Here is a 23,856-nt window from a genome sequence, read left to right on the forward strand (position 1 = left end):
CTGTCAAATTTTCGGAAGAATGCCTTTCAAATGCTATGAGGGTGAATCAGATATAAACCATGGTTTTTGTTTAATGCCCATTTTTATAAATGGAGAGCAGCACAATTTTTGCTCATTGTTCCTTTTGTTTCCAGTGATTGTTCTTCGCAGCTAGATAATGGTTGTACACCACCACCTACGTAATGTTCATTCAGACTGGTACCATTTCTTTAATCGGAATCACAATGTCAGACCAAGAGGTAACTACCAGCACCTGTTGTGCAACACATTATAACCAAGCTCCCCACAACAGAGGGTGTAAAACCGTCTGAAATTTTGAAAACACTTGTGGCACAGTTAGGGAACAAGACCCTGAGAAAGACTTAACTACACATATGACACAGAAAGTTTTTCAGAGGACGAGAAACAGTTGAAAATGCAGCTTACTGATGACGCCCAAGGACCAGCATGACTTGGGAGAATATTCACATTGTTAACCATCTTATTGAAGACAATAGCCGAATAATAGTTGCTGAAATTGCTAATGAGGTTGGCGTTCCAGTTCCATTTGGCTCACTTGCTCGATTGGTATTTTTCTGTTTACAGAGAACCACTGTCTCTAAATTACCAATACCACTGCACAGCACTCTGTTTACATTGTGGTTCCTTTTCATAATCCCTTATGAATGCACACTGATAAACATTTTACATATACCAACACACAAAAACCCTTTTTTTTTTTTTGTCACCATTTTGTCAAGGCACTGCCTCGTAATGCTAACGGAAGATCACAATGCAAACTGGGTCAGTTTAGAGTTCTACCCATGCATCCATCAGTCATACTTGTACACCGAATACTTTAATAAATATACAACTTTGAAAACGAGTAAATCATAGCAATCCTGTACAATGAAAACGCAGCTAAGCCACCTGAAAGCACATGGGAAAAACGTACTCGAACTGGCTTTGGGTTCCGGATTATGTCTGGTGCAGGCAGCCATAGCTTCGTAATAGACAGCTGAAGCAGAGTGCCAGTTATTTTATTACACTTATTAATATATCAGGTTCCATGGTACCATACAAGCTAATGTTACTTTGGGGGTGGGAAAAGTTGGTACATAGTTAACAGAATGATGAATTACGTAACACAAAAGGCATTGTGAGAGAATATACGAATAAATGATACTTTGCAGAGAAAATCCTGAACCATTGTGTAGAACCGCTTTGCAGAATAGGAGTGCCACTGGAAGGAATCGTTGCAACTTAGATCTGAATACTTGAGATTTATCACCACTTTATTTTATTTCTGCTCGAAGCCTATTGAAAATGGAAAGTTACTGAATATTGCGCACCTTTATGTACATTGCTTAAGAATTTTGTAGCCAATTACATGTAATCACATGTGTGTCTGGGCAGCACAAGTAAGCATACTAATGGTGCAGTCTGAATCGACCAGAACCCATTTAGCTCATATTCAGGGTCAGTCCGAAACACGTTTCCCATACAAGTGACTTATCATTTGCATGACTGTAGTGCCACCACCAGTGATCAAAGCACTGCCAGTGGTGATGCTGGCACTGCACATTCTCATGCAGCCAGCCACAGTCTAGCTTGTAAACACTTTGACCAGTCAGTGGGTACACCGACTGTTGTATTTATTTATGTGCAGCTCACACTAGCCAGTGTTGTGACTGAGAAGTTGCCAACCCATATTGTGAAGTTGCTGGTGGTACAACAATAGGTCTGCGTGGCTGTATTGACATATGGCTTCCCTGCTGGGATATAGCCACCTGTTTCCACTATTCCTTTCCATCTTAATTCAAACTTTTTCTCTTGTCTTTCATTTGTGAGTCAGGAGAATCTAGGGGCTTCCCATAGTTGCCCCTGGTATATCTTCAAAGCAGATAAAGTCTGCTGCAATACAGGATGGTCCATGGATAGTGACCGGGCCAAATATCTCACGAAATAAGCATCAAACAAAAAAACTACAAAGAACGAAACACGTCTAGCTTGAAAGGGGAAACCAGATGGCGCTATGGTTGGCCTGCTAGATGGCACTGCTATAGGTCAAACGGATATCAACTTCGTTTTTTTTTTTTTAAATAGGAACCCCCATTTTTTATTACATATTCGTGCAGTACGTAAAGAAATATTAATGTTTTAGTTGGACCACTTTTTCGCTTACAGATATCGCTGTAATAGTCACAAACATATAAGTACATGGTATCACGTAACATTCCGCCAGTGCGGACGGTATTTGCTTCATGATGCAGTACCACCAATTGCGGAAAAGGTCGATATCATGTTGATGTATGGCTATCGTGATCAAAATGCCCAACGGGCATGTGCTGTGTATGCTGCTCAGTATCCTGGACATCATCCAAGTGTCCGGACCGTTCGCTGCATAGTTATGTTATTTAAGGAAACAGGAAGTGTTCAGCCACATGTGAAACGTCAACCACGGCCTGCAACAAATGATGATGCCAAAGTAGGTGTTTTAGCTGCTGTTGCAGCTAATCCGCACATCAGTAGCAGACAAATTGCGCGAGAATCGGTAATCTCAAAAACGTCAGTGTTGAGAGCGCTACACCAACATCGATTGCACCCGTACCATACTTCTATGCACCAGGAATTGTATGGCGACGACTTTGAACGTCGTGTACAGTTCTGCCATGGGGCACAAGAGAAATTACGGGACGATGACAGATTTTTTGCACGCGTTCTATTTAGTGGCGAAGCGTCATTCACCAACAGCGGTAACGTAAACCGGCATAATATCCATTATTGGGCAACGGAAAGTCCACAATGGCTACGACAAGTGGAACATCAGCGACCTTGGCGGTTTAATGTATGGTGCGGCATTATGGGAGGAAGGATAACTGGCCCCCATTTTATCGATGGCAATCCAAATGGTGCGATGTATGCTGATTTCCTACCTGATGTTCTACCGATGTTACTACAGTATGTTTCTCTGCATGACAGAACGGCGATGTACTTTCAACATGATGGATGTCCGGCACATAGCTCGCGTGCGGTTGAAGTGGTACTGAATAGCATATTTCATGACAGGTGGATTGGTCGACGAAGCACCATACCAAGGCCTGCACACTCACCGAATCTGACGTCCCCGGTTTTCTTTATGTGGGGAAAGTTGAAGGATATTTGCTATCTTGATCCACCGACAACGCCTGACAACATGCGTCAGCATATTGTCAACGCAAGTGCGAACATTACGGAAGGCGAACTACTCGCTGTTGAGAGGAATGTCATTACACGTATTGCCAAATGCATTGAGGTTAACAGACATCATTTTGAGCATTTATTGCATTAATGTGGTATTTACAGGTAATCACACTGTAACACCATGTGTCCTCAGAAATGATAAGTTCACAAAGGTACATGTATCTCCATTGGAACAACCGAAATAAAATGTTCAAATGTACCTACGTCCTGTATTTTAATTTAAAAAACCTACCTGTTACCAACTGTTCATCTAAAATTGTGAACCATACGTTTGTGACTATTACAGTACCATCTATCACAAAGTGAAAAAAGTGGTCCAACTAAAACATTCATATTTCTTTACGTACTACACGAATATGTAATAAAATAATGGGGGTTCCCATTTTAAAAAAACCGCAGTTGATATCCGATGGCAGCGCCATCTAGGGGGCCAACCATAGCGCCATCTGGTTTCCCCCTTCAAGCCAGACAAGTTTCGTTCTTTGTAGTTTTTCCGTTTGACACTTATTTCATGAGATATTTGGCCCTGTCATGATCAATGGACCACCCTGTATACTCGATCAACTTTCATGCATTGAATCTCAGAATAAAAGCTGCTGTCTTTTCAAGCTCATCATTAACCATGACATTGTTTCCTTTGGTGACACCTTGCCATTCCATTCACGTAGTGGTTTAGTATCAGTATTCATGATGTCCCAGTAGCTTATACACTCTATAGGCTTACTGTAATCAAACAATGTGTTCAGCTGACTTGTGGAATACTTTCTAAGTATTTTTGCATTTAACAGTTTGTATACTTGTAGATTTCATATTATTGACCAGCGTTTGTAGTTAAATAGTCACTTCATGGCTGAAATTTGCCCTGCAACTCCTTACAACGCTTTACGCATGTAGAAATGTGACAATTTCTCAAATTTGCATTCTGCATATTTAATAACAATGAAAATATTATTTACTGTGGGATATGTCTGTTATTGTCAATAGTCTCTCTAGTACTGACAAATTTTCTGATGGACTAGCTACACAAAGTATCTCTGTTGTTCAAGTGTTAATACTCTGATATCAGGTGCCACATGGGTTGAATGCCCACCGGAGGAGATGGACCTTGATAGCTGATAGTGGGCACAGTAGCCATGCTATGCTTGCATGGCCAGTGTGCTACTGTCTCGCTATATGAGATTGCCAACCAATACCATTCCATGCGACCAGTATTTACACAGTTGCACAGTGTGCAATCAGTTCAGTGCTCGCACTTGAGATGTATGGATGGATCTTCACTGTACTAGACCTGATGGACGACTACTTTGCCTGTCACTCAGTTATTCTCTCTGGTTGCACCTTGGATTTTTCTCTCCGTTGTTCTTGATCTTATTGTCATCACTGTGGCGACTGCTCTGCATAGTGCCTCATTGTCATAAGGTTTTTTGACCTTGTACTTGTCTGTTGTCTTGGCCATGGTCTGTCTATTGTATTTAATTCTCCCTATCATTGGGTTGGGATACTCTTCCTCAGGCAGCTCTGTGTGTGTCTGCATTCACCAATGTGCACACCAACATCTGCCTACAGTGGATATAGCAAATACTACCCAATATACCACTCAAACTACCCGGAATATTTTGTAGGATCCATTTGCATTCAACAAGCAGGTAGGGAAGTAATGGTCCACCTAGAAGGAGCCTCACTCATCTAGGTGAGATATGACAGGACATGACAAATGCCACAGAGATTACCTGCTAACTAATGTTTAGCCTCAATAGCCATCCATCTCATCAGAACTTAGGACACTTTTGAGACTGAAATTTTTTTACAGTGTTTATGTACCATCGTTGTTATCTAGACTGTTAAGCAAAACCACCTCTCCCTGTGACATACAATATTCTGCTGCAATGCTACAAGGTCACTGGTGCTTGCACAGAGCTTACAGAAAAAGTGGACTGGTGGCATTCATTAGTTCTCTGTTCAGAAAGTCTGGGTTTCTGAGACTGGTACCCAGCCTGAACTAGCCAGATATCCTGAGGTGCTCACCATATGGCATAAATCACATGGCATGGATGACTTATTGAATGTCATGGACGTGTAGAGCATTAAACTGCTGCCAACAGTACCTTGGCATAGAGAACTGGATCAACTGAATATATCAGACATGAAGGAACACAATGGAACAACTGAAGTCTCCTAGTGTGCTGCTTAATATTCATCAAATGTTCAGGCACACAATAACCACATAGTTAGGAAAATCAAGGATCATCTGTGTCACAAGTCCAGAAACGAGTTTGTGGGAAAAGTAAACTTGTTGATGCATTGGGAGGATATTGTGAAAATTTTGAACATTGACTATCGGAAAAATGTTGTCTGAGGTCATTTGCTTGGCTTACATCATAAAGCACTGACTTTTCACATTTTTAATGAAATGAGTTCTTTTCACTGCATGGCAATAATTATGAAGGCAGCTCAATAAGTATCAGTATGCTATTTTACTTTTTAAAAAAAATAAATATCTGTTTCTCAATCTGGTCTTCTTTTAGCAATAGATACTTCCCCTACTGCTTCAGTCATTGTCTGTAGCCCCTCATGAAACAGAAATCATCAAGCTCTCTCAAATATGGCACTCTTGATGATGCCATCCACATTTTAACAGAATTTAACCTGCAAGCAATTTCTTCATGTTTGGGAACAGAAAGAGTGTAGAAAACCAGCAGGTTAGAGAATTAGGAGGCATGGTGAGAGGGGAGCAGAAGTTCATGCTGCTTTGTAGTGGCAACACCGGATGAATGTGCTGGCACATTGTCATGGTGAAACAATTTCTTCCTTCAATTTCTTGTGGAAGCAGCTCAAGATCTCTAAATAGTATTTCCCAGTGTCAGTTTTTACTTTCCCTAAGAAGTTTGTGAATGTGACACCCTTCACATCCTAAAAAATCGCCACTCTAGCTAAAGCAAAGTCAAACTTATAGCACACAGAACTGCTGGTCCTGACGACAACTGTTGGTACGTAGTGGTAGAAATTATGACTGCTTATAATTAAACTGACAGTGTTCAGAGTGCTGCAGTGTGGGCTCTACACATCGTAGGTATGTTCATTAATCAGTGTGATTGCACAATATGCTCAAAAAATAATAGTTCCACTTTCTGCCACAAGGTGAAAATATGGCACTGCAAGCAGTCAGAATGTGAAATGTCTCCTGTTTGATGTCAGTATACTGTTGTCATTTGGCAGTGTGTGTTGATTTCTTTTTTGAAGTGACTATTGGTGTAAAGGGTTAAGAACGTTGAAGTTTTTTGTACAAAATGGAATGGCTATTGAGAATAAAGGCCATGTACTGCTGGTAAAGTTCAAAAAAATGGCTCTGAGCTCTATGAGACTTAACATCTGTGGTCATCAGTCCCCTAGAACTTAGAACTACTTAAACCTAACTAACCTAAGGGCATCACACACATCCATGCCCAATGCAGGATTTGAACCTGTGACCATAGCGGTCAAGCGGTTCCAGACTGAAGCACCTAGAACCGCATGGCCACACCGGCTGGCGCTGGTAAAGTTGTTTGATCAGAAAAGCAACAATAGCAGTGCTGCAGTGCAGGAATATTTCTGTCAGAAACAGCTTTGAAGAGGCCCCACGTCAGTAAATAGGGTGCAGAATATAATCAAGAAATTTGAACAAACAGGTGAATTAGGCGGTGCAGCAGCGAGAGGGAAATGTCCCATACCTATGACCGTTGTTGATGAACTTGCTGTAGCTGTAGTTGACTGTGCACTACAAGCTTCAATTTCTGCATCCAGTGCTCAAGATGTGTCATGAGAATTCTCTCCCCCCTGGTCAATAGTTCAAAAGATTTTGTTGCACATTTTACACTAATATTCCTACAAGATTCAGAATGTGCACCAAACAAAGCCCCAAGATAGGCTACAAGCCATGACTTTGTCCATTGTTTTTTGGCACATATGGAAAGGGATGACATGTGGACAGGGAATATTCTTCAGATGGACGAGGCACATTTTACTCAGTATGGTACCGTGAATGCACAGAGCTATTACATATGGGGTTCTACTCCACCACACATCATGCAGGAGCATCCACTGCACTCAGCTTATGTAACTGTGTGGCTTGGTTTCACAAGTTCCAACATTCTTGGTCCATGTTTCTTTGAGGAGATAATACCTCACAGGCCGGTTATGTACACAGTGACATCTTCACATTATGAGCACCTCTTGTGTAACACATGATCCCAGCTTTGCAAGGAAGCAATTGTGTCCACATCACTATTTGCATGTAAGATGGAACATTACCACATATAGCTTGCCAGGTAAAATAATTGTATCGTGAAACTTCCACATCATGTCGAGGCAACTTCAAGGTGTGTGGCCTTCCAGATTCACTGACCTAAATCCATGTGACTTCTGACTGTGGGGACATTTGGAAGATCATGTCTATCATGGATGTATCCATACTCTTCCTGATCTAAAGAATAACATATCACTCCGATTACAGTTGATAGGCTGCAAGAAACTGTTGACCATGCCATGCTATGGATGCAGCACGTTGCATACTGAACACATGTTGGAACTTGTGACCATTTCCTAATAGAAGTGCAAGAACCACCCACATCATTCTTCCCCTTTTCCTTCACCTACACCACATTCTGACTGCTTACAGTGTCACGTTTTCATCTGATGCCAGAAAGTGAAACTATTATTTTTTCATTATACTCTGCAAATACTCTGATTAATGAACATAACTATGTTGTTTCAGTGTCCTGCAATGTAAATGCCCTGCATTACAGCATTTGTAACACCATGAATTTAATTATAACCACCCGGTAGCAATATTATTCTTAATGTCTACATCATATAACCATGCCCCATTTTTTAGAATAGATTCATATAGGCAACCTACAGTTTTGATTGGTGCTTACTTTCCAATCTATAATGATGAGTTAAGATCTCAACAACAGCGACAAAAAATGAAAAATGTCCTTCAGATCTTATTTAAATTTCTTCAGGACCACCTTCATAGTTGAAATCCGCTGTTGTACATCAGCAGCTATTACAGCACCAATTGGGCTGATATTTTTACTATTTGTGAATCTTCAGGTTTTGGTGGCGCAAAGACTGTTCCATTAAGTTTCGGGTGTGCAGCCACAAGAATTCTCCTTCTTTTTTTAATATTTCTGCTGTATAACGTTCAGCCATCTTCAGAGTGAGCCGCAAGACTGCCGCTCCAGTGCTCGCTTGATCTCTTTATACTCATGTGAATGTGGACTTTCTTACATTGGACAACAACTCATACTGTCCAAGAAAGATGTACCGAACACCAGAGGTACACACAACTTTTACAACCTAACAAGTTGGTAGTGGCAGAGCACTGTATCGACACTGGTTGAATGACAAAATCGAAATTTGGCAACTACATCCAAGTGTTAGGGGAATTGGTATAGCACCCTGAATTCTACCTGGTCGCCATCTAACCCTACAGGATGCCTAAATCTACCACTGAAACACCATTCAAAGTCAAGTGGACAAGTAATGACAGATCCCTTACTTCCTGCAGAGGAGAAAGGATCCACAGGAGGGGAAAGTACTTGAAGTGCCTTTGGCACTGGTACCACAAGTACATGATCCTCCAGAGCTCTTACAACACATAATTTTGCAGCAGTTGCCAATAGTTTGACATAGGCAAGGTAATTTCCAGCTGCTTGTGAACATCAACTGACTCATTCAGTGTCCAAGAACAGCATTCACTGCATTGTGGCTGGTGCCTTGTATTACAGGACAGTGGCCAAATGACTTTAAATTAAGCCTGTTGACTATCTTTTAATCCATTGAGCTAAAAAAACTATTAATTCCCTATAAGAATTGAGGCAGAAGACAAGATTTCTATTAAGGCAAAGAAAAACCTGTGGTAAAAATTACAAGTTTCCTAAAATATTTTGAGGTTGGTTACAGTTGTTAACGACCTTGAAAATAGTGTTAATTTATGGTAAATGTACGACCACAGCATTTTGCTGTGTGCCTCTTACTGTTGGTACCTGCAGATAATACAATAGGTATAACCTTCTGAAGGAGGGCACTGAATGCCCAAAACTGGTAAAGAAATTAAATTTCCTTTATGTAATTCATTGCTTATTATTTAATTAAATGTAGATAATGTATACTCCTCTTGAAGGGAAAACTAAATGTAACACAATACATTAATTACAATAGCTGCTACATTAACTAAACCACAAGCAATATATTATGAATTTGATTAAGCACGGAAAATTGTAACTGAAACTGCATTGATATACAATGAAACTGAGGGTGATCTAGCATAATGTTTGTGCAGCTATTACCAATGAATATCACTTGATGAACTTCTTTGCATAAATGTAATGAATTATCATTTAATACCACCCAGAGTTGTCATTTTTTTCTATATTTGTTGTACAGTTCCACAGTTTCTGTCTTAGACCATTATCAGATGTTACACAAAACCATATAAATCTCCGCTCCTGTGTACATTTAAACAGTGACCACAATCATGTGGCTTACGAGTGCAGATGTCGTAGCTATCATAAAATTGATAGCACTAACACCATTAGTATGGGAGTAATAGTATAATGAATAAAGAAAAATGACAATGGCTGGTGGCATTAAATCATTTAAAGAAGTATTAATCCTTGAGTTACACCTGGTCCTGTTGTTACAGAGGGTGATCTGTGCCATTCAAAATATGGAGGGTCTGGGGTGTGTCTGCATATCAACTCATGTCCATCAGCTATCCGCATGGTGCGTGAAGGTATTGTGCCAGACATATGTGGATTCCGAGGAAGCACAGCCATAGTGTGCTGTGAAGATGATGCTGCCTCCAATCAACTAATCGCAGGAGATTCACCACCTAGGTATAAAACCTTATCTTAAAACTCTTTTTTACATGTTACGCTTGACTCTTCTTACTACAGTAGGTACTAGTAACCAGTAGTTGAACTGACTGACTATTTGCAGCTTTAAGTACATCATGTGCTGCACTCTTTCTGGGCATGATGACAAATAATGACTTGAATTAAAATTACACCATCGCTACAGGTAGGTGCAGCTGTACTTGCTTTGCCTTGGCAGTGCTCACTGAGGGAGTACCCTAAACATAATTCATATGCAAGTGCAATATATAAGAAAGGCAGCTGTGACAAAATATTGTATTTTTGTTGATATTGCATGATGGTTTGATAAACTATTGATTGTTGCCATGGCTATCTTGTAACATATGTTTACACTGCAGCATATGCACTGACTGTTTGTGTTTATAAACACTTCCTTAGAAAGCAAAATCGCTAAGTCAACACTATTTCTCAATAAACCTTCATTCATTTTTGATTAAGAGAAATACTTGAACAGCATACCATAAGGTGCATCACATCAGATTCATCTTAGTGAGACACTTCAATCACTTGAAAGTAGTTATAAATGAATTATAATACTGTTTAAGTATTTATCATGCATTAATCCACTTTGTGTTTATCAATTCGCTGTGTCTGATGGCCACTCTTTGATACAGACAACCAAGTTGACTGTGACACAGTAATTACATTTTAATACATAGCTGACACCAGGTCACTTGCAGAGAAAGTTTTCATTAAAAGTTTTTTTAGTCAGTTTGTAATCATTTACAGATATGACTTCATCATAGCTTGTTGCCAGGCCATAGTCCACAAGTGGAACATGGGTCACTTGCATAGTTATCCAAGATTGTTGAACAAGACTTGCCTAATGAAAGATGAAATGAAGAGTCCTTTATTAATATTGTTGCAGAAATGATGATACACTGAACTAATTGGTCACTAGATTCAATGAGTACTTCTCCACAGTGACAGGAAACATTCCATCTATTATAATTAACAAAATGCAGATGTATTAAATTTAGTCCAACAGCACAGATTACTCCACCAAGAGCTATGTGTTTCAAAAACACAACCCAGAAAGAAATTACAAAAACTTCCACTATTAAGTCATAAGTATCCTGTTTATAGTCATGTTTCAAGAAGAGTATTAAAACATTGTGCTAAATATACAGCACTGTCCTTGAGGCATATTATGTAATAATTTTATGGCTCAAGGCCTACTTCCAGGCAAACGTACATGTGCCTTATTAACATCAAAATATAAAAATGGATATAAGCAAATCACCATTGATAACTGATCCATTCGATTACTTCCAGTCTTAAAAATGTGAAAAAGTGACCTAAAATGGAATACTGATAAAATAGTCTCCTTTGCCAATCTATTGTTAGTGTAATGTTTGCTTGTGTCCCTTTTCTGCTGTACAGATTCAAATGGCTAAAAGTCACATTTGATATTTATTTAAGTTGTTGTGCCATGGTTTAGAGTAGATCTTGCATACCATTCAGGCACAAAATCTGTATGACACACAACAAATGAATAGTAGTCAGACACACCCCTCATTCCCACTACATGTGGGTCTGTCTCATCCTGGGGTTTGAGTGATCTGCCCTTCCTTTTGAACCCAACTTTCCCCAGCAGATCCCTCTCTCCTCCCTCTTCAAAGAACTGTGTATACTAACTACTGCCTCTCAGTATATTTACTCCTTAATGAAATTTGTCCTAAATAATATATCTCTTTTCCCAGCAAACAGCTCAGTTCATACACACAATATCAGGAACAAAAATGATCTGCACGAGGACTTAAAAGCACTAACTTTAGTTCAAAAAGGGGTCCACTACTCAGGAACAGTCATCTTCAATCATTTGCCAGCAAACATAAAAAATTTAGTTACAAATAAAGATCAGTTTAAAAGGAGTCTGAAAGACTTACTAGTGGCCAACTCCTTCTACTCTATTGATGAATTTTTTAATAGAAACAAATGATGTATTGTATATATTCATACTATTAGTATTGTTATTTCAGCTTAAAAAAATTTTAAAAAAAATTGACATGTTACACATCCAAGAGGATCTCCTCAGCACAGATCTATGGAATTAAAAATTAATCTAATCTAATCTAAAGGGACTATTATTTCCACAAGCTAGGTAGTGTGTCACTTTTATTTTTGTATGTGTCTGTCAATGGAACTATACATCTTTTCTCTCAGCTATCAACTGTGTCTCACAGTTTGTCATATTTCATTATGTAAAATATATTCTGTTAAACAGAATCACAATGTGTAAATTATTAAAGAATAAAGGTGACCACTCACAGAATGGCAGAAGTGTTGAGTTATCGAAAGGGCCATGCAAAAGAGAAAAAAAACTCGCTAGCTTTCGGGATACCCCTACAATGTTCCAGCTGTAAACACAACTCTGCATGCCAGAACCACATTGGAGACACATGTTACTGATTTACAGCTAATTAATTTAAATACATTTCTGCCTAAACATGCTGTTGCTGATTCAACACATCTCCTCCTACTCCTGAGTACTGCTGACAACTTCATACTATTAACTGACTAATAATACATGTGCACCAAGGACTAACATAATCATGGGACTGCATGGCCTAAGTCTGTACAGAGACTGTTATTTCTAAGTGTGAGTATCAACAATAAGAAAAATGTATATACATGTATTTATATTGTGTTATCTCTGAAGACAAATACAGGGTGTCCCCCATAACATCAGTATGTGTCGTATCCACGATTGAAGCAACGATAATATCAAAAAACATGTAGTTACCTGATTCTTGAGTTTCTCCCGGCGTATTTGATAATCAAAATATCCACGGGTGGATCCGTTGGACACTATAGACCGGCAGCATACCCGTGGATATTTTGATTATGTAGTTACCTGTTTATGAGAGATGGGGGAAATGGTGGCCATGGGAATTGAGACAATGCTGCTACTTCACAAGCAGTTCAACTAGGGGTAATTAACCAGCACATGAGGTGTACTGGTTTATGTGGGGCACCCTGTAGTATCTGCTGGAAGGAGCGCTTTACAATATTACATACTGAGTAATATTTCACCTCATAAGTAATTGCTGCCTATTAATTTGGCTATGTAAAGAGATTCCTATAAATGATATCACACAAAAAACTTTGGTAGAACTAAAAACAACAATCCTTTTGGTATACTCTGCGACATACGCAATGTTTTTATTGCACTGGCCACAAACAGTGAATTAAATTGTTATACTCATGATAGCTTTATTGCAAGGGTGGAATCTTATATTCATTACAGAAAACAAATAAGAACATTGACAAAATGCACCCAAGAATAAAATCAAACTCTGTATGAAAGAACATAAAAGATGGTAGCCCAGTGCCAGAAGATCTGATGATGAAGGTACAGTCCTCCAAAACATAAAATGAGGAAAATAATGTGACTGGTTGACTGGTTACAGTAAAACTTATGAACTTGTACTGCAGAAAGACACACAAAAGTGGTGGGGTAGGTATTTATAGTAGAAATGATGTAAAATGTGAAAAAGTTAAATGGATAGATGATCTGAGTACGGAAATGGTATTTGAGGTTGCAGCAGTAAACCTGAAGTATGGAAACAACAGCCTTATTATAGCAGCACTGTATAGGTCACCTGGAAGTAACACAGAAGAGTTTCTAAATTGCCTAGAGGACTTGCTAGAGGGGACAGCAATGTATAAAAAACACTTGTTGGTTGTTGGAGACATCGACATAGACTCATTAAATAATAGTGTTAACTATTTGTGCTATATGGATGTATTACAGTGTTATAACTTTAAACAAATGAACTCAGAACCTACAAGAGTAACTGCAAATACGAAGATATGTATTGACCATGTTCTCACAAATGTAGAAAAAGAGAAAGTAAATGTAAACACCTTAGAAAACTACATTTGTGATCACAGAGCCCTTACTATGGAAATTGATCTAGGGAACATAGATGTAACTGAAAGTGATACAGTTGTATATAAAAGAAAATTTAATTATTCTAAACTTAAGATGGCGCTAGGGAATGAAAAATGGGAACCAGTGTACAATGCAACTGAAGTGAATGAAAAATGGGAATATTTCTATAAGTTATTCAGTAACACTTTAAATGAAACATGTCCTTCAGTTAAAAAAAGTAAATAAAGCTGTAAGCCATAAAGCCGAGAATCTCCCTTCTGAAATTATTGAACTGAGAGAGAAAATGAAAGACTGCTATATACTTTTAGAGATACTAAACTACAATATTTCTCAACAAAATATAAATTGCTCAAAAAACATACAGAGAGTCCTTGACTAACCTAAAAGCACAGAAATATACCTCTGAAATAAGGAACTCTAGCTGTATCAGTAAAACTGCTTGGAAAATAATGCATAAAGAAGTGGGAAACAGAATTCCTATGAATACAGGAACGTAACATTAAAAGAAAATGGTGAAGAAATAAATGACCCAAAAGAAGTGTGTAAGAAATTTATATAAAAGTTCAGTACAGTTGGTATAAATGAAGTTCATGTCAAGCCACAAAATTTTAGTCTTGGAAAATCTAGCCAGTACTTTTATATCCATGGCATTATTGAGAGGGACTCCTAGCAATCATATCAGCACTTTGACCAAAAATGTCTTGTGGCTGGGATGACATTTCACCTAAACTGCTGAAGGAATGCAGGGATGAATTAGTGAAACCCCTGACTCACTTGATAAATACCTCACTCAGAAATGGAGTATTCTCTGACCTTTTGAAAATTACTGAAATTATACCAGTGCATAAAAAGGGATTAAAAACTGACACTAAAAACTACAGGCCAATATCATTAACCTCAGAACTAGGCAAATTGTTAGAGAGAGTAATACTAAATCAAGTTGAATCATATTTCACCAAACACAATCTGTTAAACAACCTACAACATGGATCTAGAAAAGGGAGATCTACTACAACAGCAGTAGCATCTTTTATACATGAAATATTAAATAAGCTGGACAGAAGTGACAAGGTAATAGGCACTTTCCTAGATATGAGTAAAGCAGTGAATCATACCATTCTTCTGTGTAAGCTAGAAGAGTACAGGTTGAGAGGACTAGCCTTGAAACTACTTACCTTCTATTTGAAAGACAGGAAACAGTGTGTAAAGCTAACTTATCAACATAATGAGCAGCTCCTAACAACCAAATCAAACTTCAGGACATGTCAATGTGGCGTACCTCAAGGAAGCATACTAGGGCCTTTTCTGCTCCTTGTATATGTAAATAACTTATTTGAACCCTAAAATTGCATGGTTGTAAGCTATGCCGATGACATATCCTTCATCAGCTGTGGCAGTGATATGCAGTCTGCAGCTAACAGTACCGAGATCAGTTTCAATACTCTGTCTGCATACCTTACAGCAAACAAGCTTCTTGTAAATAAAGACAAAATGGTAATAATGACGTTCATCCACAATTATAATGCTGCCATAACTGATACTGTATTTACATCCCCATTGGGTCTTGCATATGCAAATTCACATAAATTTTTGGGCATCGTTGTTGATGAACACTTATCATGGAAAGACCATGTAGATAATATTTGCAAGAAAATCAGTAGAAATGTGTATCTACTGAAATGGGTCTCAGCCTTCTTGGACCATGATACTTTAAAGCAAATATATTTTGGGTTAATTCATCCGCACCTTCAGTATGGTATTGAGATATGGGGTGGGGCATCAGCAGTTCATATAGATAGACTTTTTGGATTACAAAAAAAGGCAGTAAGAATGGTAGCCAAGGTAAAGAAGAGAGAGCCTTGTAGAGATGTCTTTAGGAAATATAAAATTCTTACAGTGTACTCCATGTATATACTGCAGACAGTCATGTTCGTGAAACAAAATCCTGAATTTAATATGTGAAACAGCAATGTACACAACTATGATACACAGGGAAGAGAAAATTTTCATAGAATTGTGACCAATAAAAAGGCAACGGACCACAGCCCACACAGAACGGGAGCAATTTTCTACAATGCACTACCCTGTGAACTCAATAGAGGACTTTAAGTTGTAGTGCCATCTTGGAAAACAGTGTATATAGACAATGTCTCTGATCTATCAGTGGTATGAAAGAATGTAATTATACACTGTATTATGTGTACTGTACTATTATAAAAATAAGCTAAATTGTGTTACACTATAGAGCAGGCTGTTCCAACCGAGCTCCAGGGAGCCGGAGCGCTCCGGAGCGCTCACTGTGGCAGCTCGGAGCCCGCGTGGAAGGGGAAAGCGAACTCACTGCCCCCTGGCCACATGCGGCCGCAACTGACGCAATAATCCGTGTTCAATGACAGCGATGATTAGCCGCGGGAGCCCTGTATCTCTATTGGAGGAATTGGAGGAAACCTTTCTATTCATTGAGAGGGATGGTCGTCCGCAGTGTCTTGTATGTCATAAAGTATTTAATTCTGCGAAGAGGTACAATATACAACGACATTATACACGTCTTCACACAGCGCACTACGATCAGGTAGAAGGCGTTGCATGCAGAGAACTGATAGCCAGGCTTAGAAACTACATACCAGGGGACGTATGTTTAAAAACGGTTTTGTAATACAGAGGGTATCAAAACATGTAACATAGTTCATGTTCTATAATGCGTTTATAATTTTCAGGTGAATGAGAGTGGAGAAAACACTACCGAATCTGCAATTCGAGCAAGCTGCAGGGTCGTTCACATCATTGCGGCGAGTGGCAAGCCGTTTTCGGTGGGACCACTCGTAAAATCGTGCAAGGGAGGTGCAGGCAATTCAAGGGGTTTGCCTGTCGAAGCAAACAATATCTCGTCGAATCCTGGACATGGCAGCGGATTTAGAGACACAACTCAGGAAAAAGGCGGAGAGCTTTGTTGCATTTTCGCTAGCACTTGACTAAAGCACCGACATATCTGACTGTTCTCAGCTTGCAGTCTTCGTGTGTGGTGTCGACATGGAGCTGCAAGTAACTGAGGAACTCTTGGATGTGGTACCACTCGATTACACCGCACCAATACGTGACATTTTTGACGTTGTTTGTGAATCAGTGGACAATTTGAATTTGCCGTGGGATAAGCTCCATTCTGTAGCGACAGACGGTGCACCACAAATGATCGGGTGTCACCAAGGTTATGCTTCTCGTTTGAAAAATAAACTCAGGGACGAATTCGGGAAAGACATTTTGACTCTTCATTGTTTTATTCACCAAGAGGCACTGTGCGCTGAAACAGTAGAGCTAGGTGGCGTAATGAAAGATGTCGTGAAGTGTGTGAATTTTGTGCCGGTGTGAATCATCGCCAATTCAAAGGATTCCTGAAAGATATGGAAGCGGAGTATGGGGATATACCTTACCACAGTACAGTTCGTTGGCTGAGTCGGAGAAAAGTTCTTGATGTTTTCTTTGCCATTCGTGAGGAAATAACCCTTTTTCTCGAAATGAAAGGGGAAGAAATGCGTTGTCTGAAAGATATAAAATGGATATCAGAGCTGGCGTTCCTAGCTGACATAACTATGCATCTGAATAATTTAAATCTGTCATTGCGGGGCAAAGGGTAGCTAATCGTTGACATGCACAACCAGATCAAAGCGTTCATGCAAAAGTTACGTTTATTTGAGAGGCATATGACTAATGGACATTTAACGTTCTTCAATCATCTTGCTTCTTTATAACTACCTGAAGGTACTACTTTCGGCGATTACCAAGCGAAGTTAATGCAGCTCATCACGTCATTTGAAACACGATTCCGAGACCTCACTAGTTTGGAAATGGAACTTAAGGTGTTCAGCACTCCTTTTTCAGTTTCCCCCGATGACTTGTCATCATCACTTCAATTGGAGATTATTGATTAGCAAAATTCAACTTTGTTGACAGACAGGTGCTTCAACATGTTTGATTTGTCATGATGGTATCATTCATTACAGCAAAAAACATTTCCCAAGCTTCACAACAATGCCGCTCAGATCATGTGCTTGTTTGGATCTACGTATTGTTGTGAGCAGCTTTTCTCAGCAATGAAAAGAGTAAAAAGTACGGAACGATCGTTTCTTCAGGATGCAACAACGAAGGCCATCCTCCGCATTAACGCTGCGAACACTTTGACACCTGATATTTTCGATCTTGTAATGAAAAGAAAAGTCAAGCTACAGAGGCCCAATAAATTTAGTATGCAATTTCTTGTAAAAGAGTTGTTTCTTATTTATTTCCTGAACATCGTATTTCCTGGTGTAGCATGTCACCACGTCTTAGCAGCTAAGAGTATGAGGTTGTCGATCTTGGAAGACGCAGCTGGCACATCAAAACGCTTGCCTTGCCGCCTGCCTCAGCCGGCCATGCCTGCGTGCTGGCCCACTTGGATAGCCACAGCGCGAGACACGGCTCCCTGGAGCAGGGAGCGCTCCGCGGCTCACAACGGAGCCGACGAGCTGGAACAGCCTGTTATAGAGGAATCTACTTGTAGTGCCCTTTTGAAAAATAATGTGTACAGACATGTGTCTGATCCATATGTTGTTATGAAAGAATGTAAATATTTTACTGTATACGTGTAATGTAATCTAAATTTTGCTGACAATGTCCAAAAACTTTTTGTTATATGGACAGAAAATAAATAAATAAATAAATTTATATTTTCAGCTGGTAGTTAGATTCAATGACTCATGAGATCTGATAGCTGCATGACAAGTAGCAACGTTACTTGTGCATTGGCCCCTATTCCTATCATACAGAGAGAACTGTTGTTGTATGAGAAGCAGCAGTCTGGTCTTGGATGTAGCTAGCTAGAAATAGGAAATTAACAGAAGTTATGTAGTGTAATAAAGGAAGCTGTGGCCTTTCACAAAGTATAAGTTTTCTTGTTGATTTTACTGTGTTAAATTTAGCTCAGATTAGCATAAATAGTTGATAGCAGTTAATTAAATCAGTTTCTAATGGCCACTTCACTATGTTTGTTTGTTTATTCACTGATTTGAGTCAAATCCCTCTATGATCTTTATCATTATGTGATCAACAGATCATGATGGATGACTGAATAAGTCAATGAATAGTACAGCTCAAATAATTCCAATGCATAGAGTGTGTAGAAATGTTTGAAGTAAAGGAAGGGATATGATATTTGAAAATCAGTAACAGAATACAAAAATCGAATGAGTAAAAACAATTAGTTTCCCATAGTTTTCCTAAATCATTTCAGGCAAATGCTGGAATGGTCCCTTCATTAAGGGCACAGCAGACCATCTGTCCTTGCCTCAAGATTCACAACTTCAGTGTATATGCGTATTTTTTGAGCTATTTATTTTCATTGTATTATGATAACTACATCTATTTATGCATTACTGCTCTGCAATTCACACTTAAGTGTCTGGCAGAGGGTTCATCAAACCACCTTCAGATTATTTCTCTGCCATTCCCAAACACTGCAAGGGAAAAATGAAAACTTAAATCTTTCTGTGTGAGCTCTGATCTTTTTATCTTGACACAATAAAAAAGCTTTGTTTTAATGGTTGCCATCCTAACTCATGTATCATATCCATGACACTCTCTTCACTATTTCATTATAATATGAAATGAGATGCCCTTCTTCAAACAGTTTTGATGTCCTCCATTAACCCTATCTGTTAAGAATTGCATATTTCACAGCAGTACTCCAGAAGAGAATGGACAAGATTAGTGTAGGCCGTCTCTTTACTAAACCTGTTGCACCTTCTGGGGATTCTGCCAATAAAATGCAGCCTTGGGGTTTGCATTCCCCACTACATTAGCTACGTGGATCATTTCAGTTTAAGTTGCTCGTAATGGTAATCCATAGGTATTTAGTTAGATTGACAGCCTTTAGCTTTCTCTGATTTATTGCATATATGAAATTTAATGTGGTCCTTTTATATAGATGACTTGACACTTCTAGTTATTTAGAGTCATGGCGCCACTTTTGCAGCATACAGGTATCTTGCCTCAATTGTTTTTCAATTGGTTTTGATCTTCTGATGAGTTTAATAGACAGTAAATGCCATCATCATGTGCAAACAACCTAAGAGGGCTGCCCAGGTTGACTTCTAAATCATGTATGTAGACCAGGAACAGCAGAGGGCTCATAACACTTCATTGGGGAATGCTAGATATCATTTCCATTTTACACAATGGCTTCCTATCAATTTCTGCAAACTGCTACTCTTCTGACAGTCACATAACTGATATAATACTCCAAAGACACACAGTTTGATTAGGAGTTGCTTGCGAAGAACAGTGTAAAAACTCCTCTGGAAATTTAGAAATAGGGAAGTAGTTTGAGATCCCCTGTCCATAGCATTCATTACTCATGTGGATATAGAGTTGTGTTTCACAAGAGCAATATTTTCTGAATCCCTGCTGACTGTACCACGAGATCATTTTCTTTAAGGTAGGTGATAATGTCTGAATGTAGTATATTTTCCAAAATCCTGCTGAAAATTAACAGCAGTGACATGGGTTTGTAGTTCAGTGGATTGCTCCTATTTCCTTCATAACTTTTCAGTCTTCTGGTACAGATCTTTCACCAAGCAAGTGGCTGTATGTGATTACTAAGTATGCAGCTATTATACCAGTACACTGTGAAATAAACCTAATTGGTTTACAATCTGGACCAGAAGACTAGTCTTTACTGAGTGATTTAAATAGCTTTTCTACTCTGAGGATACTCACTCGTAAGTTACTCATATTGGCAGCTATTCTTGATTCTTATTCTGGAATATTTACTTTGTTGTCTTTGGTGAAGGAATTTTAGAAAACTGTGTTTAATAAATCCAATATCATTGTAAACAATTACGAAAAGGATAGATTGCTACTCACCGTAAAGACAATACATTGAGTTGCAGACAGGGTGAAACAGAAAGATTGTTACACATTGGGGTTTCAGCAAAGCATTCTTCAGGAGAGAAAGCACATACACATTCACACAAGCAGGCACACCTCATGTGCACATGTTTGCTATCTCTGGCCACTTTGGCCAGACTGCTACTGTTGTGTTGAACAAAAACAGCACTGGAGTGGGGCAGGGAAGGGGGAAGGATAGCAGAGTATGGGTGAGGAGAGAGAAGAGTTCTGCCTCATGGAGCATGCAGGGACAAGAAACCAGTACAACAAGGTTGCCAGGCATAGTAGCAGGAGACTGTGGTAGAGGGGGAGAGCAAGAAAGGAGAGGAACAGCGAGTGGAAAAGAATGGTGGGTGCATTGGCAGAGAGCGTCACATAATGAGGGTAAGGGGACATGCATTAGGAGGAAGTTGTAGGACAGAGGGGGCGAAAACTCTTGAGTGGAAGGTGTGGAGACTGAAAATTGAGGCTGGGATAATTTTGGGAGTGGACAGTGTGCTGTAAGGATAATTCCCATTTGCGCAGTTTCTGAAAAGCTTGTGGTGGAGAGCGATGCTCCAGATACCCTGGGATGTGACGCAGGATAGATTGTTCAGCTATTCCTCCCCCTTCTCTGCCCCACTCCACAGCTGCTCTTTCTTTCTGAAGAAGACTTTGGACAACTGCCCAGTGTGTAACACTCTTTTCATTGTGCCTGTCTGCAATTCAGTGTGTCATCTTTATGGGAGTAACAATCTATCCTTTTCATACTAGTTGATACTTCACCTTGGACTTTCTGTTGTTCAGTATTACTGTGAGATAATCCCTAGATGAATGAATGAATAAATAAATATAGTGGAAGCATTGAGAAATACACACACATGCATACAGTCTCCAGGGATACAGCATAATTTTTTTATTATACTGTGAGTGGATTTATTTATTCATACTACTATTAGAAGTGATGAGCAATTTAATTGTAGTGCAACATATCAAATTCTTTAATGGAATCCTTACCGTAGGACATACACAATATTGGCATGTTATGTGCTCTAGAATAATGTAGTCGATGCGTAAAATCCTATAACCCAGAAGTTGAGTTTCAAATGAAATACTTTGTTCCAAACAGGGCTCTCTGAGTTTTGTTTAATAATGAAGCTTCCCTGAGCAGTAAGCTATCAAAATGATTTGATTGTCTGTTTTCAAATGTTACATAGTATTAACTTTTCTAAGTGACTGTTCATCTTTGGCAAGCATCTAAATATAAGCCACACAAAATTACTATTATTTGTATTCTGTTGCAGTTGTCAGTGGTGATAAGGGTCATATATTTACAAAATCTGCATCTTTCTCAGTATTATCATTTTTCAATAATTTTAACTACTCTATCCTATCTTCCATTGTGTAACTTATGTCTTTTGTTCCTACAGGAAGCCACAAAGGCCACCAGTATTTTCATCAAGCTCAGAAGATGGGGGCAACAATAACTTTGGGAACAGACCAGCACAAGGAGGCAGACCACAATACAATGAGCCTGGTTCTCAGTACAGGCCAGGAAACAACAGGCCAAATACCCAAACCAGACCAACTGCTCAGCAAAGGCCAAACAACAGACCAAGCTCTCAATACAGACCAGAAAACAATAGACCAAACAGTCAGTACAGGCCAGAGAATAACAGACCAACTACTCAGTACAAGCCAGAAACTGGAATACCTGAATCACAAAACAGGCCATCAAACAGCAGACCTGGCTCGCAGTTCCAGCCACCCACTACACAATTTGGTACCACTTTCAGTCAGCCAATTAGGAGGAGTATTAGTGAAGAGAGTAAGTTGTGATTTTCCTTGAGGTTTTGGAATTTATTTGATGCTGTATTTATGATGCATTAGCACTTAAAGGATTGAAGATTGGTGCTTATGTCAGGTTACTATTATGTATGTTCAAATACATAGTCAATTCAGAAAGATTTTCTACAAATTAGTATGTATATAATCAATGTAACTGGATACACACGTAAAAGGAGGTTATAAGAAGGCAAGCTTTCAGAGACAGTGGCTCCTTTTTCTGACAGGAGGGTTGAAGGGAAAGGAGGAGCTGTGGAGGAAAAGGTCTGGAGAGGTCTAGTAAAAGGGATAGGTTTCAGAAAAGTCACCGAGAACTGCAGGTCAGGGAAAACTTAGCAGATAGGGTGAGAAGGAAATTACATTATACTGTCAAAAAATGATTGTTTTCATTGTTGTATGTATGTATTTCAGATTTTACATAGAATTCCTATATGTCTTGCCAAGCTGGAAACATTTATCAGAAAATCTTTGTTCCACCATACAGTTTGGTAGGATAAAAATGCTGTTATACAACACAGCACTGAGAGTGATGAAAATGTATCCAATATTAGCTGATACCAACTGAGCAGTAAAGTGTTTTATTAACTTAAAAATGTAGTAAACATTGTCTTTAAATTTTGGGGGTGAAACTAACTTTCCCACCCATTTACTCTCTGTTTGTCATCATGTGTATACCTTCGTAAAATGCTGATGTAGTAGAGCTCATTACAATAAGCCTAAAAAATAATTACAGTAAAAAAAGACTCCTACCAATAATATAAGAAATTTCTCTCATTATAATTTACTGCTATGTTCTTTGCCATTATGGATTTGAAAGTTTGAGTCTGTTCATCTCTTCTGATTACAATACAGAGGAAACTGTAGTTTTTGGACTATAACTTTGGTGCATCTTAGTGTGTTTCAACAAATTCTTGTCAGAGGTTAAAGCAATAAGTGTGAGGAGAAATCCCTGGATCAACTGAGGATTAAACTGAAGACTTCTGTATTGTAAGTCCTGCTATTTATTGCCCTTAAATAAAAAGTATTAGGAGCAATTGTGTTTTTAAGGTTCATGTTATTGTCCACTTGGTAATGATG

General features: G+C 38.9%; 1 protein-coding gene across 1 annotated transcript in view; it reads left to right on the forward strand.

Annotated features, from left to right (window-relative positions):
* The window catches only part of LOC126187353 (serine protease snake-like), a 269,426-nt gene that overhangs the window by 172,907 nt on the left and 72,663 nt on the right, over positions 1-23,856 (forward strand). Inside the window, exons 2-3 of the mRNA XM_049928379.1 lie at positions 9,908-10,100; positions 22,365-22,762. Of these exons, the coding sequence (XP_049784336.1) occupies positions 9,908-10,100; positions 22,365-22,762 (591 nt within the window). The remainder of the gene's footprint in view (positions 1-9,907; positions 10,101-22,364; positions 22,763-23,856) is intronic.

The sequence above is a fragment of the Schistocerca cancellata genome, chromosome 5 (assembly GCF_023864275.1).
Source record: "Schistocerca cancellata isolate TAMUIC-IGC-003103 chromosome 5, iqSchCanc2.1, whole genome shotgun sequence".
Classification (NCBI taxonomy): domain Eukaryota; kingdom Metazoa; phylum Arthropoda; class Insecta; order Orthoptera; family Acrididae; genus Schistocerca; species Schistocerca cancellata.